The sequence below is a fragment of the Podarcis raffonei genome, chromosome 7, assembly GCF_027172205.1.
Source record: "Podarcis raffonei isolate rPodRaf1 chromosome 7, rPodRaf1.pri, whole genome shotgun sequence".
NCBI classification, from domain to species: domain Eukaryota; kingdom Metazoa; phylum Chordata; class Lepidosauria; order Squamata; family Lacertidae; genus Podarcis; species Podarcis raffonei.
The window spans coordinates 64,342,031-64,359,763 of record NC_070608.1 but is presented as its reverse complement, the minus strand read 5'-3'; the positions used below and the strand labels follow the sequence as shown (position 1 = coordinate 64,359,763).

General features: G+C 43.6%; 1 protein-coding gene across 1 annotated transcript; it reads left to right on the top strand.

The window, feature by feature from the left end:
- The first annotated feature begins 655 nt into the window (after positions 1-655).
- LY86 (lymphocyte antigen 86) lies at positions 656-17,006 on the top strand. Its single transcript, XM_053396977.1, has 5 exons — positions 656-930; positions 11,263-11,349; positions 12,511-12,639; positions 16,283-16,335; positions 16,496-17,006. The coding sequence occupies exons 1-5, from the start codon at positions 810-812 to the stop codon at positions 16,577-16,579; spliced, it is 474 nt and encodes a 157-aa protein (XP_053252952.1). The 5' UTR covers positions 656-809; the 3' UTR covers positions 16,580-17,006.
- The last annotated feature ends 727 nt before the right edge of the window (positions 17,007-17,733 follow it).

Below are 17,733 nucleotides of genomic sequence, written 5' to 3'. Positions count from 1 at the left end.
TCTCTTCTCACCTCTTCTCATCCCCTGAACACCCGCAAGTTTATAATATAAGTTATTATATTTTAAATAAACAAAGCAAAACAATAGCAGAGAAGGGCTATTCCTATGTGCACATTCCTAACTGTGACATTTACTGGCTGGAGGAACGTGAGCATAAGGGATGAGACTACAGCCACATAACTTTTCTCAATTCAGACACAACCCGCCATTAGTCTGGAAAAGAAAGCTCTGTGTTCACTCTCTAATAACAGGGATACTCAACCAAAGGTGCAGACCATCAGCTTCATATTCATTCTTAAAAGCATTGCATCACACAGCAACTATCCCATTATTTAAATGGAAAGTGCAGAGAGTCCCTTACTTAGAAGTAAGTCCTACTGAACTCAGTCAGTAGGTCTTATTTCTGAGTGGATTATGTATGAGATTGCAAAACTGGTTGGACTTTTGCTTGTAACCTGATGAAGCATGAAAGTGCTATAAAGGCTTTTGGGGACTGCATGGGCGATAGCATGAGTGTTCTTGCCGCATGGAACTGAGGTTTAGTGAGTGACTCATTCTTGGACCCTTCATTATTAGCACACAGTAGCAGGAAACACAGCCCAGAGACCTTAAAAGAGGAACACCGCCCCTCTGGTTAGCCAGTTGCTCACTCTTTCATACCATCTCAAGGCACAAGCCCTTATTGGATTAACATTTGTGTAAGCAGTTTGTGTAGTGGCTTGGAGCTGCCACATTCACTAGAAGGAGGAAGCAGGCAAACAGACTGTTTTCAAGATAGAGACACAAGCACACAGTCCCTCTTCCTCAGCATGAAGATGTTTAAAGTTGTTTCCTTTGTCTTTTTGTTGGTTTATACCACCCCCAGCATTGAATGGCCTACGCACCTCCTCTGCAAGACTGATCGGCTGGAGGTAAACTACAGAAGCTGTGGTGAGATCTTTTAGCTCCATTTAACTTTTCCTGATTGGCAGAAAACAGGCAGCTGCAGAGCAGTAGGTGGCTTGCTAGAGTTGGACATAGCAGACCCGTGGCAGATACCACATTCAGCCACAAAAGGTTTGGGGTTAATCTAGGACAGTCACTCATCCCAGTCCAGAGATTTATGTGTATCTGGGTGTGTGCATCCCTTTCATGTGCAAGAATCTCCATCTTTTTTTCAGTGGAGGGACCTGATTGACATACAAAAATGATCCAGATACAAAAATACACTGTCTGTGTGGATTGTTTCCTCCCATTTAACTAAATGGAGAGACCATTCTGTGCAAGGAGCTTCTTGCATACATCAGTATTCCTCTGTTTAGAACTCATCACTAGATTGGAGCAATTGTTTTCCAGCCTAATCATAGGACCATAGCTTGGGGGGGATGAACCATAGATAAGTTGTAGAGCGTATGCATTGTGCACAAAAGGTTCCATGTTCAATTCCTGACTTATCCTGGCACTGATTTGAAAGACTCCTGTATGAAATGCTGGAGAGCTGTTCCTGGTCTGTGTAGACGATGTGGAGCTAGGTGGATCAATAGTCTCATTCAGTTTATCATTCATTCTGTGTTCTTAATCTGCTTCCACTGGGCCATGGAAGCTTTGCATCAGATAAAACTGTGCATGATGAAACTTACAGTTGTCAAGATTAAAAACAATTGTAATAAAATAAAGAGATACATAGGAGCCAAAGCCTAGGGGCCCAGGTTCCTTTGCTCCCTCCCATAAAATATTTGAGGGGGCCTGCCCCCCCAAAAAATTGATGCACATTGGTATTCAAACGGTGTGTGTGTCACATCTTGTGATCAATTATATGGGATGGGACTTACCTGCCCCCTCCCAATATTTTATTCAAGTTGGCACCCCTGCAGAGATATAATGGAGAAAAGTCCCTAATATATGTCTTTTCACCAATTCAGCATGAATTTGGGCTTTCGAACCAATTTCTAATGAAATCAAAAAGGAGGCAAGGACAGGCCCACTGCAAAGATGACTCATGAGCAGTCAAAAAAATAGGTATAGCTTGGGAAAATACAATTTCGTAACATTAAAAAAAAGGAAGATTTTATCATACATGTTTATATACCAATTTGTTTCCTCTCTGTAGCGTAGAGATTGAAAGGCTGCTTGCCACAGTGGTGCAAATTCTGGATTTCTCTCCCCCCCCCCTCCACTCATACACCCTTCCATTCCACCTGGCAAGAGGCTTAATGTGCTGCTCAGAAGGAGCCATGTTCTCCAAAGCTGTCGCCGTGCTCAGCCATGCGGCGGCTGCTCCTCGCGGCGGCATTTCCCATGGACTGTGGGCTTGTTTGTTCTTCAGATCTGCTGGAAAGAATAAGGGAAAGAAGCTGCTCCGAAATGAATGGAAAGGCAGCCTCTTGGCAGTGCTTCCTTTTCAACTCGGCGCCTCGGCTGGCCTTGCGCTGCACTGATGCGCCCTGCAGTGGGGACAAAGGGAATTAGCTTCATATGCATCTCATTCATAAGAGGCACGTGACGTGAAAAGTGATTAATGGCAAAGGAGGAATCTGAGCGTTTGTTTTTCCAATTCATCCCAACACAAAGGCTGCCCTCCCTGCTTTCCCCTCCCCTGAAGCTCAGGCGCAGCTTTGCACATTATTTCCATTAAAATAAAACCAGTGAGGGGCACGAGGAGCAAATAAATATTTGGAATGAAATCTTTTAGCAGCCGATTCTTAGGAGACAAAGTTAGCTTTCAGGTATTGTAAGCGGATTCCCCTCCTGTAATAGGAAAATAGAACTGGCGCTAAGAAACTGGCTTGTTTTGCCCCTTCAGAAAAGGAAAAACACACAGATGCCCTACTGGTAGTCCAGTCCTGCCAGTCTCAGTTTTTCTAGACTTGCTACATGTGAGCCTTTTCTCTAGTCTAGACACATGGGGTAGGGGGTATTTGCATTTTTAAAACCCATGAGGTAATTTATATGCACAGCTTCAGATTTATAAATGATTACTAGAATTCAAATAGAAATACAAATTTGCATCCCACCACTGCAGAGAAGGTTGGGAACAGGTGACCAGGGTGCCTGCTCAGTCTGTTGTTCAGGTCCTGCTCGCCATTGATGGGAAACCTTGTGGTTCTTCTGTCTTTAAACTGGACTTTAAAATAAAAGAGTCCTGCAAACAGGGGACTGTCAACAGATGAGCCACTTTTTACAACCCAGTTGTAAAAGCCAGTTGTGAGCATCCCTGAGATCTACGGATGAAGGGCAGGATACAAATACAATAAAATGAAACAAAACTCTCACACACACATGATAAGCAGACAGGTTTTTTTAAAAAAAAGTATTTTCCTATATATATCCCAAACTTTATACCGTCTGGTTCATGCCACAAACATTGACTAGCAAACACAATCCTATACCTTGGTAGCATGTTCCACTGAAACCCATGAGGTTTTCGTCAGAGTAAACATGGTTAACTCAATGCTATACATGGTTTTGAAAGGTGTTAGCCAGCCCAACTTCCTTGAATGTTTGGTTTTCCTTACAAATGGATGAGTAAATGAATTAACTCTGGTTGGTTAGCAAATGGGGGCCTCTGGACCAAATCTATGCCCCCAAGAGCATAGATTTTTGCCCATCCAGCAGGTTATCTGCCACTTCTCTGATCAAAATGGGACGCTCCTGAAGTGTCGTCTCTTGGGGGGGGGGAAGCAGCCATATTGGAGCAGGGTTATGCATATTGGTCCCTGCCCCCCAGCGACAGATTGAAGGCTAGTGAGTTTTATGGCTGAATAAGGGCTTGGACCTGGATTAAACATCCAGCCCTCTATCAGCTGTGGCTCTCATGAATCAGTTTCTTCAGTTCATTTCTCAAAAGAGCTTAAATCGAAAGCATGTGATTCGGAAGATTAGGTCTGTCTGAATTTCTGTGCTTCCTTTGTATCAAATTAGCGGGCAGAGACACAGAGAGCTTTTCTTAAAAAATAAAAAGTTCATACCTGAGGAGAAAAGGGATCTCTCTCTCTCTCTCTCTCTCTCACACACACACACACACACACTTTTCTCTCTCCACAGCCAAAGTACTGTTCCCACCCCCCTCTCAGTCACTCTGACAAATTAAAACCCAGGCTCATCAACCATCGTGACAAGAGATCAAGAAAAAAACCAAACCCAGAAGCCAGTACATTTCAGATTTGTCTTTCCCAGAGGTTGTGGGCTTAGATTAAACTCTGTCATTTAACATGAAGCATAACCCGGTGCTATTTCCAGAAATCAACACCGTGGCAGCAGGAAGAAAAATATCCCTAAGCTTCAAGGTACCAAAATGGCTCCCCAGTGCATGCTTAAGGAGAGTCAGCAATAAAGACAGATTAGGCGCCAGATGGTTTTACTGATCATGTGAGGCACAAATCAGGGCATGTCAATAGAGGGCGACTTATAAAGCACTCAAGTACCTGACGCACAGGATGACATGAGCTGGTCCCAGCCAGGCTCTGCTCTTTGGGTAGACAGACACTGCAGTATTGGCAGACCTTTCCTTGAGGGCCAAATATTGATGCCTTCACACTCAACCAAGCAGTTCAAGTTATATTGCTTGAAGTAGGCTCACGAGAACCGTTTCAGGTCTCGGCAAAGGGAGAGGGGGAAAGGCAAAATTCACCACTTGGATTTAAACACTTCTGGATGTTTCCAAGATTAAACCACAAAAAAACTATTGTTGTTTGTTCTGGGGGGTGGGCTGTTTGCCTGAATTCCCTTACAGGGTTGCCATACATCCTATTCCCCAGACATATCCAGGATTCAGCCCTTGTAAACAGTGTCTGGGAATTCCGAACGTATGGCAACCCAGATGTTTGGGCAAAACTTTTTTTTAAAAAAGCTCACTTTTTGAAATATGGCAACCCTACCTTCATGTTCCTGAATCAAAGCAAGGATTTAATTGCTGGAATAGCTGGGCCAGTTTCTTGGTGAGATAATGGCACAAAAAGCACAAAATCCAGAGTTCAGTTGAGGTGTGTGTGTGTGTGCTAGAAGCAGGAGGCTGCAGGCTGAAGCCTGTGAGGGAGAGAGATGCTTGATTTCTGATGGAATTCAAGGCAATGGGAGAAGCAAGACCTTCTTGGGGTGTTAATGCTGTGAGCACTGTGAGCCCCTCCGTCATATGCTCAGGCAGTGTTTCTTTTCCAAGGGGGGGGAGGTGCCAGTACTTCACCGGCGGCTCCTGTGACCTCACTGCCCCACCCATCATGAGCATCACCAGCGAAGCAACCAGGGTGCACATGGCGGGCAGCAGAGCACACTACATGGTGGAGCAGGGCATCACTGCCATGCCACCCATTCAGTCTAATCTCAGTCTAATCAGTCATAGTTTTTTGCCTGTGTATTCTTTCCTCCCCTACCCTCCTTCTTTTCCTCACACATTTCAATAAGAACACTTCTTGGGAGGGTGGCATATCCTGGTTTGCAAAGGGAAATTAAACCATCGTTTCCCTGTTACATTGCCTCAAGAAACTGTGGTTTAACAAGCCACAATAGAAGTACCGAAGTCGAGTGTGTGCAGGGCCACACGCTTCATTCTTGGTCTAAAAAGCCCAGGTGTCTGAGATTGAGTCTGTCATGACCAAATGTGTCATAGTCTTCATACCGGAGGCAAACTATGGTTTGCAGTAATCAAAGTTTGCCCTACTCAGTTGTTATAGTGAAGATGAGTTCTCACCAGCCAGAAAATTAGAGAGAGGAGACAATGGAAGCACGTCAGGAGAAATACAGGCGTGAAACCATGACTTGGCTGTGACACCTGAACCAAATGCCAGTATGCCGAATTAGAGCGGGGAAACAGGTGCTCCTGAGAGACATGGGTTGTCTATTCTGGCCAACAGTGACTCTCTAGGGCCTCAGATAGAGGTCTTTCCTTTCACCTGCTATCTGAGATATTTAAGAGGAAAACAGCAGCAGCAATAGCCTGGAGACGCCAGGGATTGAAATCTGTAAGAAAAGCCTTTACTCTGCCCAGTGGCCTTGCATCCTAAGCCTTTGGGTGTGCTGGGGCACACATGCCTCATAACCGGTTGACTGCCTGAAATGTTACAACTTCCTCCTTTCTCAGGCAAATTGTTGGGGGGGTGTTTCATCCCCCAGCAGGAAGTGGGGTGGCAGAAAGCCCAAAGTGCGTTCACAGTGCGGCAGACCTCTTTTTAATGACCTTCTGCAACTATGCAAGTGTAAAGCTGAAAGGAGGGAGAGAGCTTGCATCAGCTGTCAGAAGTTTGGGAAAACACTGCGTTTGGCAAAAACGTTTAACTATGATTTTTAAAAAATGTCCTGCAATCATTTTTTCGTCAGTGCTGTTGGGAGTATTAAATGAGAGGGTGTATTTTTAAGGGTTTTGAAAGCACTATGTAAGTGTTAAGAATTAGTCATTCATGTGTTCATTTCCAGCTTCCTTCCTGCTCTATTTTAGTGTGAACCTGGGGGGTGGTGTGTGGGGAGTGAGCTAAAGTAATTCACTGCCCTGCCATTGTTTCACTGCTCCCAGAAGTGTAATAGGGAAAGGCCAAAGGATTCCACACACACACACACACACCACTAAGAACTGCATGAACTCAGCCAGATCAATGCCTTAGTAGAAACCCATGCCATTGATTTGCAGGATTCTGTTTTTACAAAAAATATTTTAAAGCAATAATGTGTTAGAAAATTATCCACTAACCGTTCAGGGTTATTGAACCAAATCATGCATGGGCAGTAAGAGGTTATGGGTGGAGGAGGTGATGGAGGTGTTCAGGTATTCAAAGAACAAAAGGGGAGAAAGAGTGGAAGAGGCAGGAGTTTGTGGGTGCTAGCTCCTCCCCCAGTGTCCCTGTAGGCTATGACCCCAACCTCCACTCATTAATGCTAAATGCCTGAACAGGAATTATTTATGGGAGGAATTCAACTTCACGCTCTTCGGACCATTCACTCTGCATAAGCATTGCAGCTTGACAGGCAGTGATTCCACCCTCTCCTTCCTCTAGGAGTTCTCCTAACCCCCTCCAGAGCTAGGGGGACAGGATGCAGGAGGAGAGGAGAGGAAAAGCTTGTTGTGTAAGTGGAAATTCTCAGGGCTCCTTAGTTGAATCCCATCCCATGCGTTTGGCTGAACTAGCTTAGTATTCCCGTGGCAATCGGGATCCCTGCACACCCAGGGTTCCTGAGCCCAGGGAAGGTGCTAAGCATGCTCAGCCACACAAAGAACCACCATCAGATCTTCAGCCTTGCTATCCAGGGGATCTGGGTTGGTTCAGGTGGAGAAAGGGGGCATTGGGGGAGAGCTGGTACATGCTTTTATTCCCTCCTGTTTCTTTGAACACCTGAATAGGGCTGTAGCATGTTTCTATTAGTGATTCCAAAATGCTGGGTGGGTCTCCTCTCCCCAGTGGATCATAGGAGCATCAGATACTTCATTGTTTGGGACAGAGCAACCGGTTGCTTAGATTATTGGCTGAAGGGATGAAAGAGATAATAATACAGTGATACCTCAGGTTACATACGCTTCTGGTTACAAACTTCACTAACCCAGAAATAGTACCTCAGGTTAAGAACTTTGCTTCAGGATGAGAACAGAAATCGTGCTCTGGCGGCAGCAGGAGGCCCCATTAGCTAAAGTGGTGCTTTAGGTTAAGAACGGTTTCAGGTTAAGAACGGACCTCCAGAACAAATTAAGTTCTTAACCCAGAGTTGGACAGGCAGCTAACCAAGTATTTACCCAAGTTGTTCCCTGGCTGAAGGCCTTTTTGATAGGGCGCCATTGTGCATGCACACATCTCAGCAAGCTTCATCTCCAGAACAGGAGTTCATTTCCTTTTCCCAAGTCAGACTGTGGGTCTGTCCAGCTCAGTGTTGTCCAGTGTTCTCCAGATTGGGGTCTTTCCCAAACCTACCTGGAGATGCCAGGAGCTGTCCTTGGGACTTTCTCCGTGCAGAGTTTGTGTGGCACAGCAGTCAACCCCTACTGGAAACAATATTCCATCCTCAGAGGATGTTCCCAGAGCTAGGGTCCAGTTCGCCATTTTTTCCCTTTCTCTTGGGGCATTGCGGCTTCCCATTGGTTCCCACATGGTGCATATGCAGTTATTCCATGATCAAAAGGATGAAGTGTAACGAGTAAACTTTGAATTCTGCAAGTGAGAACAGATTGGAGAAAGTGGGTGGAGGGAAGACTGTGAATTCAACAGTGCCACTTGTTCTAGAATGTGGCAGCAACGTGAAAAGTTGAAGTGAGAGTGTCATTTTCTCCTAGGAAAGAAGGGTAAACATTATGACTCTGTGAGAACTGAGGATGTGTACATTTGCAGCCTGCAGTTGGACGGGTGAATGAATGGGGCTCCCTGAGTGAAATAAGGAGAAGGCTGGTCCTCAGTCAGGACTGCAAACTGGGCTGGGCTTCTTTTCCCAGTCTGTGCATTTCAACGTAAGAAGAGCTTGCTGGGCCATCTAGTCAAGCATCATTTTTCACAGTGGCCAAACAGATGACTGCAGGAAGCCCAAAAGCACAACAATACTCTCCCCTCCTGTGGTTTCTAGCAATGAGTATTCAGAAGCATTGCTGTCTCCCACAGTGCACTGCTTAATCCGAGCCAGAGCTCACCTGGAGTTAAGCCCAGAATCTGCTTTCAAAAGCATAGCTCAGCATCAAAACTTGGGAAACAATATAGACAAGCATGCCTTTCACCTTATATACAGCACCTTTCCTTTATCAGCTGAATAATCACCAACAGCCTCCCCATCACACAACCTGGGGAGCGCAGAAACAGCAGACAGACAAGCCAGTTAGGTGACACGGGACCCAGGCTATTTTGAGCATCAGTGTCGATCAGGGCCGTGTTAATTGGCTGTCCCAGGCACAACCCACTAGGTTGTGTATCCCAAGCTACACAGTTTTCTTAAATGGCCTGCAGCACCCTGTAGAGCAGGCATGGCCAAACTTGGCCCTCCAGCTGTTTTGGGACTACAACTCCCATCATCCCTAGCTAACAGGACCAGTGGTCAGGGATGATGGGAACTGTAGTCCCTAAACAGCTGGAGGGCCAAGTTTGGCCATGCCTGCTGTAGAGGATAGGAAAAAATGCTGCATTTACTGAAATTAGCCCAATCTGCCATTCTGTGGATTGCACGCACACACACACACACACACACACACACACACACACATATATATACACACACACACACAGAGAGAGAGAGAGAGAGAGAGAGAGAGAGAGAGAGAGAGATTTCATGACATCTGAAACAAAATACAAAATGCCAGCTGCTGTACATCTCTCCCCACTGCAGGTGCAAAACTAATCCACACTTGAAGGCACAATGCACTGATAGAAGAATTACTGTTCTCAGATCTGTGACTTGTGCAGCATACAAGCAACATTTATTTATTTTTTTTAGCATACAAGCAACATTTTGAAGAAGGAAGGAAGTGTCTCTCTCTCCCCCCACCCCTGACCTTCTGCACAAAAATAAAAAGAAGTAAAACATTCTCTTGCAGAAGTCAAATTACCATTATCCAGAAGAGGCCGAGGAGGAAATGGGAAAGGGGTAATGAAAACACTGAAAAGAGAAGTCAAAATCAACCTGGTTTTGTAGGTCCTTCCCGAAAATACAATTACAAAATAACTGTCAGAAGTTTTTAAATGAAAAAAACCACCAAACAACATTCTAACAGTAACCGTGTAAAAAAAGAAGAAAAAGATTGCTGCCAAGTTCCCAACATACATTAAAGGGAGATGATTGGGTGCTTGTCTCATTGGCTGAAATTAATGTGTGACATGGCTTCAACTGTGTTGGCATTTTTCGCACCCCGCACAAAAGGCAGCCAGTGAAGAAGACTGAGGGAACAGAGAAACACGAACGCTAGGAGATCACACCTGCAATATTCAAAAACCAGTAGGGAAATTTTGAAGCCTAGCTAGCTTTGACATGCAACCACTGAAAACAGAAAGAGCAGGAATGGTGAGGGGCAAAAGTAGGGCTCCATTTCAATAATTGCCCCATAAGTCAGGTCTGGCCTTCAGTGAATGAAGAACAAAGGAAAATGCAGCCTTTTTTTCTATAGCATTGGCTTTTAAACTGTGGCCTGGGAACCACCAGTGGTCCTTGGTGCCCATAAAGTAGTTCCTGGCACATAATGAAAGCAGAGGAAAACACTATGAGGTTATGGGGGGGGTTGCTCTGTTTCAAGTGCCATCTCAGTAGTATTGGGGGTCTGACTCCCAAAAAGAGTTCAGGTTTGGATAAAATCTAGAAGGAACGAAGGGGTGGCAATACAATGGTTTCAGAATTCTGGGTGACCCTGGACAGCTCTGGACAGCTCCATACAGAGTTCAAGTGGAAGACTCCATACAAGTTGTTTCAGCACCAGTCAGCCTCAGACTGAGCCTCCAAAAGGAACTGCAAATCTGAGAAGCTGGATCTGTATTCTTGCTTTAGTACTCATCAGCTTCAACTGAGATGGGGAGGCTGTGGTCCCACTTGAGGTTCTGACCTGGAACCCTCAAAGTCAGAGGAGGGCAGCATGACCTCCTCGGACCTCAGGAGTACAGGCATTGTGGGCTTCTCTTGCACAAGTTCTTCTGGATTAATATGGACATCAGGGTCTGGGGGCAATTGCTATGCTATGCTATCCTATTCTATTCTATGCTATGCTAAAGTTTATTTATATACCACTTTTGTACCCAAAGCAGAACAAGGAAGAGTGGTGGCACTCATAGAGAAATGGAACAGCACATCATCAGACCAAAATAGTGGTTCTCATTACAACATTTCATTTCAGAGTGGCGCTTTCATAGGACATTTGATCTTAGGGCCCCTCCAGACTGGTGTTTTATTGCAGGTTTTATTCTTAATGCAATTAGTGCATTAGTGGGAGATATCTTCTACTTTGTTTTGTCCTGTAATGCTTTCCCAATGCTACCACATTATTGCCATCCAAAGGGGCTATAGCCCAACAAAAGCAGGACAAAAATAACCAGAACATTTGTGGTCTAAAAAGTGAGACAATTTCAGCGGGAAGTTACAGCAATGGTACTGACTGGAAATGCAGCAGTGTGGCCAGCCCAGAACTTGTGTAACTGCAGGCAGGGGGGTTGTGTGTGTCCACCCTGATAGCATCAAATCATCATGAATGAATATCCAGTGGAGCCACCAGACTAGTAGAACAATATTTTCTTGATATCTCTACCAAACTTCCCATTTAGGGGTCCACTTGCTCCTAAATCAAGTCTCCTTTGTAATGTATAGAAAATTGGTTCACCTGTGGCTTTCATTTTCTTTTCTTCACAGATCCACTGCAAGATTTGGCTTTTAGCATTGACACCTGCTCCAGTGTAGTGCCTGAAACTCTTAACATCAGAATAGCAACCATTTTAAGTAAGTATAATGTGTTTGACTGTGTCCCAGGATCCTCAGTCCTCAGAACTCAACCGCAACCAGATGATACCTCCAAGGATGGGGGTGACTGAGTCCCTGAAGCTCCCAAGAGGCGATGTCCCTAGACAATGAGGTCTCCATCCATCCCTGGTCTCAGAAAAGGATATTCTACCCTCCTTCCTTCTCAGGGTGACTCAGATGACTCCTCCCGTGAACTACCATCAGCTTAAAAACGCTCTCTTCCTATACCGCACCAAACACAAGGGTTGCAGGGTATCTTTCAAGTATGTCATAGCACATACCTATGTAACAGGACACATAACCTATATTTTCCAAACAGACCCCTGCCAGGGAAGTGGGGGGCTCAACCTGACCTCTCTCTGGCAGTCTGTATAATGCACCCATTGACTTCAGACCAGTGCTGAAGCAACGCTCCAATTTCCTTACTTCCAAACTTGCTTTTATCTATGTAATAGCAAATCACATGCGACGAATTACCCTTGCAAGAGTCCAATCCAGATCAGTACCCAGGGAGCAGGGCAAGACTGAGTGTGTGTCTAGATACATTCGGCCAAACTGTGCCCTGATAATAGGCCTTTCCTCCAACATGTACTTGTCTAATGTGGCCGTTGTGGACATATGTGTTCAGTTGGACTTACTCCCAAAAAAGTGTGTATAAGACAGCTGCCTAATTTTGGAAACCATCACTATTTATTACACTCAGAAACACATAACATCTTGCTGTCACCAAGGTCCTCTTTAATATGCATAAATTTGAAGGATATCCTTCTTGGCATCAGCATCCCAGTAATGGAATTCCTTCCCTTTTCAGATTCATTGGACATGGACTTCGTTGGGTTTTCAGGGCCAAGCTGAACTTGTTGTTCATACTGTTGATTTCAGCTTGTTCGTTGTGTTTGTTTTAAATATGTGTTTTGCGTTTATTTTAAGGTAACCCTCTCTGGGATTGTCTTGGCAATGATGAGCAAATAGGAAATATTTTAAATAAATAAATAGTGGTGATTAAACCCATTATGTAAACAAAGAACAAGATTTCCCTCCCTCCCTCTTCTTTAAAAAAAAACACAAACCTAACATAGAGACAATGTTCTGATTTCCATACAATTGCTCATTAGATTTATATTCTGTCTCTCTCTACAGGGTACAGCATCAGGAAACTGTCTGTGGAAGTAACTCTTGGCATGAATGGGGCGAGCATTCCGTTTTACTCCAAGGAACTTTGCGAAGAGGATCACCCACAGTTTCTTTACTGTGGAAAGAAGAAAGGAGGTGATTAATTTTTCAGGAATAACATGCTAAATGTTCAGTAGCTAGCAGTTGTAGTGAGCAGGGAGAAGGTGCCGTGTCAGTTGAACACACCAGGTTGGAAATATCTGACCAGCCTGTTTAATTTGACACAAACAATTTTCCATGTCAAAATCTTTTCCTGCAAAAAGCATTGTGCTAGAATTTTCTTGTAGGAGGTTCTACTTACAAGGCAGAGCCCAATGTGAAGGTATACAAAGCTTACAGGTAGACAGGTGTTGCTCTGGTCTGGTAAGCGCATGGACGGAAGACTACCAGGAAAGCTCATGGGTGTCTTGTTGAATTCCAGGATGAGCAAACATAGGACACAAACATCTTAAATAAACGCAAGCCCAAGGGATAAGTGAAGCACAGCACCTTTAGCAAGGAAAGGGCAGTAATTCAGTGGTAGAACACCTGATTTGAATGCAGAAGGTTACAGGTTTGATCTTTGGCAACTCCAGGTACGGCTAAGACTGTCCCCTGCCTGTGACTCTGGAGAGCCACTGCTGGTCAATGAAGACAGTTCTATGGTAGACGGATCAATCCTACTACCATTCATTCCTGATTACAGCAAAATGTCTACAAGTAGAAATATGACTGGGTTAAATTATGCAAGAAGCATAGAGCAATTGCAAAACACACAGCTACCATTCAGTACATATGCAGTAGCGCTGTTTTTATTACACTGGTATGCATGGTATTGGACACATCAACAACACTGAGAAAATATCAGTAGTGTTTGCAATAATGAACAACATTCCCACTGCCAAACATGCATTTCCACAGCTGTATACCATAGGGGTAAAACAAATTGCATTCTTGGCATACATAACTGGTAAGCAGGGTGATCAATTCGTTAAAGTTTTGTCAATCAATCAATCAATCAGCTGCCTTGCTCGGAACAATTCACTAATGAATTTTACATAAATATAATGTCCTATTGCAAAGTCATACTAAAACAGCTTTTTTAAAGCTTCCTTCCCACATTATTTAAAATAACTCCTCATTTTATCCTAGCTTCTAATAAAGACAATAAGGGGAAGGCATATTTTAATTTTCTCGATCATCAGATTTGACATTTGGAGGAATTACATTTGCCTGACTTGCAGTGTGAGAAGTCCTTCAGGGGTTTTAAGCGTTGTGAGCCCAATCAATTAATCAGGAGGAAAGATTATATGGAACTGGCGGAAATGACTGGCAGAATCCGAGACCAGGGAGAAGAGTCGGTGGAAGAAGACTGGAAAAAATTTAAAGTTTATTTACAGAAATACTGTAAAATTAAAGAATGTTAGAAGGATGCTGGAATGAAGTTACATGGCTTTAGCAGAAAGGTTACAAAGAATTAAGTAAAAATAGATTGTTAATGGGTCAAAGTGGAAAATTTAAGGTTAAATTGGGTTAAGATAAATTATGGAACAAAAATTGAGTAAGATGGAATGGATTTGCTGAAACAGCTAATTGAACTAGAATACAAAAAAAGGGAGGTGTGAGGAGGTCGATGAAACAAGGAAATGAAAGATAAAGATAGGGAAACATTGGATGTGTTTTTAAATGCTTGTTTTTCTTTTTTCTGTTTTACTGTATTTTTTTGTTTTTTATGTATTTAATTTTTCATTTTTTCATTTTTCTTTTTTTCTGTAATCTCTAAACCCTTAATAAATATTATTTTAAAAAAACAACAATTAATCAGGAGGAAAATGGTCATCCGCCATTAACACGTTAGTTTGTTAAGCCTGAAATGCTGTACTGTATACACTTACCTGGAATTTGGCGAGTCCAACAAGTTCTGCTGCACTGGGCACCAGCACTAGAGGGCACTGCAGGGCTTCTCAGTTACAACACAGTGACTTGAGCAGAACGGAAGATGAGAGGTGGGGGTGCCAAATTTTGGCTTTGTATAGGGTGCTGTTGAAATGTTAAAGACCAACATCTGCCACTGAATTGGGGACCCAAAATGTCAAGCTTCAGTGGCCAGAAGAAGGCTGAGCCACAGAAGCAGGTTTTTAGAGGTTAACTACGAGGGCAGTTTGAACATGCTACTGCTTGGTGGAGCATCAAATACTGCTCATTGCTGTGCAGCCCTCTGCTATCGGTAGATAGCGCACACACGGACAGTGTGCAATAAATGAGAAAGAAACGTGCTTTGATAACACAATAAGGTAATCATGTGCAAAGGCCCCCGTCGCTCTTTCTCTGCTGCAGTCACATCTCAATCTGAAACATAATAAACACCGCGCTGTGAGTTTCATGACCACGCAACAGTTCATCTACTAAGATGGCCTCGGAGGAATTGCTAGCACTTTTTAAAAAAAAATGTCACAGAATAATAGACAAATACTACATGAGCAACCAATCATGTAAATTATTGAAGTCGGACTGATGGAAACATTACATTCCGAGTCTCTCTCTCTCTCTCTCTCTCTCTCTCTCTCTCTCTCTCTCTCTCTCTCTCAATTGTATATTGAATTGAAGAAAAATGAGAAGAAGAATAAAGGCACCCACAGATCTCCTGGCAGTCTGCCTTATTCTGATGAAGTGCTTAATAAGAACCTGTAGAAAATACATTAGAGAGTACTGGAGTCCATCGCGGGTCCCAACACAAACTGCTGTGCACATGTTAAATCAGAAGGCCACATTTTTCTGGGGGTTTGCAAATCCTCAGTAAGACAGGAAGTAAGACAGGGGAGCCTTCATCCCGCTGCCCTGCGGAGCCTTCGCGCGGCTATCCCTGGCTTTTGCAGGAGGTGGGGGAAGGGACAGAGCGAGGCTCTCTCACTACCCCACCTCCCACAAAAGCCCCCAAGAGCCGCGCTCCCTTTAAAGACCCACGCGGAGCGTGTGTGCAGCTCTTGGGGGCTTTTCCCTGAGGAGAGAGAAGGGCAACCCGTCAGTGATGGGCTGCCCTTCTCCCTCCTCGGGGAAAAGCCTGCAAGCGCCGCACACACGCTCCACGTGGCTCATGAAAGGGAGCTCTGAGCAGAGTCTGGGATGCATACAGGTTCTGCTCAGCGCTCCCTTTAAATAATTTTTTCCCCTTGAATTATTCCCCCCCCCAAAAAAAAGTAGGTGCGCCTTATGGTCAGGTGCGCCTTATGGAGCGAAAAATACAGTAAGTCTGCCCCCTGAGGCAGAGGTTTCCCACCCTGATCTAGAGCAAGGAACAGTATTCCACAACATGGAGGCAACAAGCAAGAAAGCCCCTTTTCATGTGCTTTGCAAATGAATGGCCATCTCTGTCTCTTGGCCCTGTTTTGGTTCCAGTCTTGTTGGCACTGGCCGCATCTATTTGGTATACAGGAGGAGTCCTACTACCCACACTCAGTTAAAACAGCTATAAATACCCATATGTCCCGGTCACTGTGATAAACTGCTACATGTCCGAAAAGTCTGTATGTTCTTAATGCACCAGGGAAGGAGCAAGCTGGAGAAAGCACATTAGACATCTACTGGAACAGCAACTCTGGATCTCAGTTCATTTCTGAGCAGGGATTTCATTTCTAGTTTTCTTCCAGGATATTGGAGTTATCCATTATAACCATGGGTATTATGTGCACAGACAGTACACTACCTAGCTGTAAAATCATTTCTGGCTCTCTCACTTGCTACTGATTTATTTCCTTTGCAGAACTAATCTACTATGAAGGGCCTGTCTCGCTGGGATTCCATGAGCTCCCTCAGGTAGGCTTTTTCCAGTTTGCCCTCTGAAATACAAGTATTATTCGAGTAGCAAAACCACCAGTGGCAGTGATGACATTATAAGTGAACATGCCCCCAAAAGGGGTGAGCCAATCATTGCAGGGTTATTCTGATCTAATGACTTCCTCTTCTTTCTTTCTAGGGAGACCTTGATGTAAAGGTGGAGCTTTTAAATCAAGACCATCACACTATTATTTGTGCTAATTTCACTGTTAAGAGTCACTGAAAGGGTGCTGCTATTTTTAATGCAGTCATTAAGAGACACGACTAAAGGCACCATGAACTAGAGAAGGGATTTGTTTTACTTTTGGAAACCCTACTGTCTGCAGTCTGACAGATGTGGCATAGCAAAATAATGTAACACACAGGTTTAGTTGCAATTGCTGTTTACATATTGTTGACCTAAAGAAAGTACAAAATACCTGTACGCCAATTTGTCCCAGCAAGGTTCAATGCAATATATTCTGCTTTCCTTCCTATAACACTCTGCTTACTTTCATTACATGTATTGTTTAAACTCAAGAGTATGAATCAAAGAATAAGTACATTGAGGTTCTCTCAGTTACGAATTCTTCCAGTCTGAAATTCAGTTCCCCACATTTCTGCAGCTTTTTGCAAAATCCTTTTTTAAAAAAAATCTTCATGAAAATTCTTCAGCATTTTCGTGCAACTTTTTCCTAATAAACATATTTTTATACACAGTTTTGATTAGTATACACTTATGTGCAAGCAATTTCTCATCATATAATGTATTTCAGTATGTTTTTTTCACAAATATATTCGTTTTTATGCAATTTCCCCCTAATATATACATTTTTGTAAACATTGTTTAACTGGAAAACTGTATCAGGAAGTCTACTGTCTCATAATACTGTCTCATAATACTGGTGGAAAGTATTATTAAAAATAAAATAAAGCATATGGAAGAACAAGTCTTGCTGAAGAGCCAGCATGGCTTCTGAAAGAGCAAGTCCTGTTTCATGAACCTATTAGAGTTAGTTGAGAGTGTCAACAAGTATATAGGAAGAGGTGATTTGCAAGACATAGTGTACTTGGACTTTCATCAAGCTTCCAGCGAGCCTCCGTGGTTTCCCACATTCAGTTAAAGCCTAGAACATGATGTCATGAGGTAACAGCCAGGGGGTTGCAGGGGACTGAATAAATATTAAATGGAAAGAAAAATGCACACACCACCCTCGGCCACCTCATTAAAGTAAGCTCAATCATATAACTATCAAAATTATAAAGGAATTCTAAAATGCACTGCAAATGCAGCACAGATACAAACGCCTCATTTGTAGGGGAAGATTTTTCTCTCTACACTTTTTGTAATCACACAAAGGTACCAATTCTTCAGCTCAGATGCAATAAGCTGCTTAA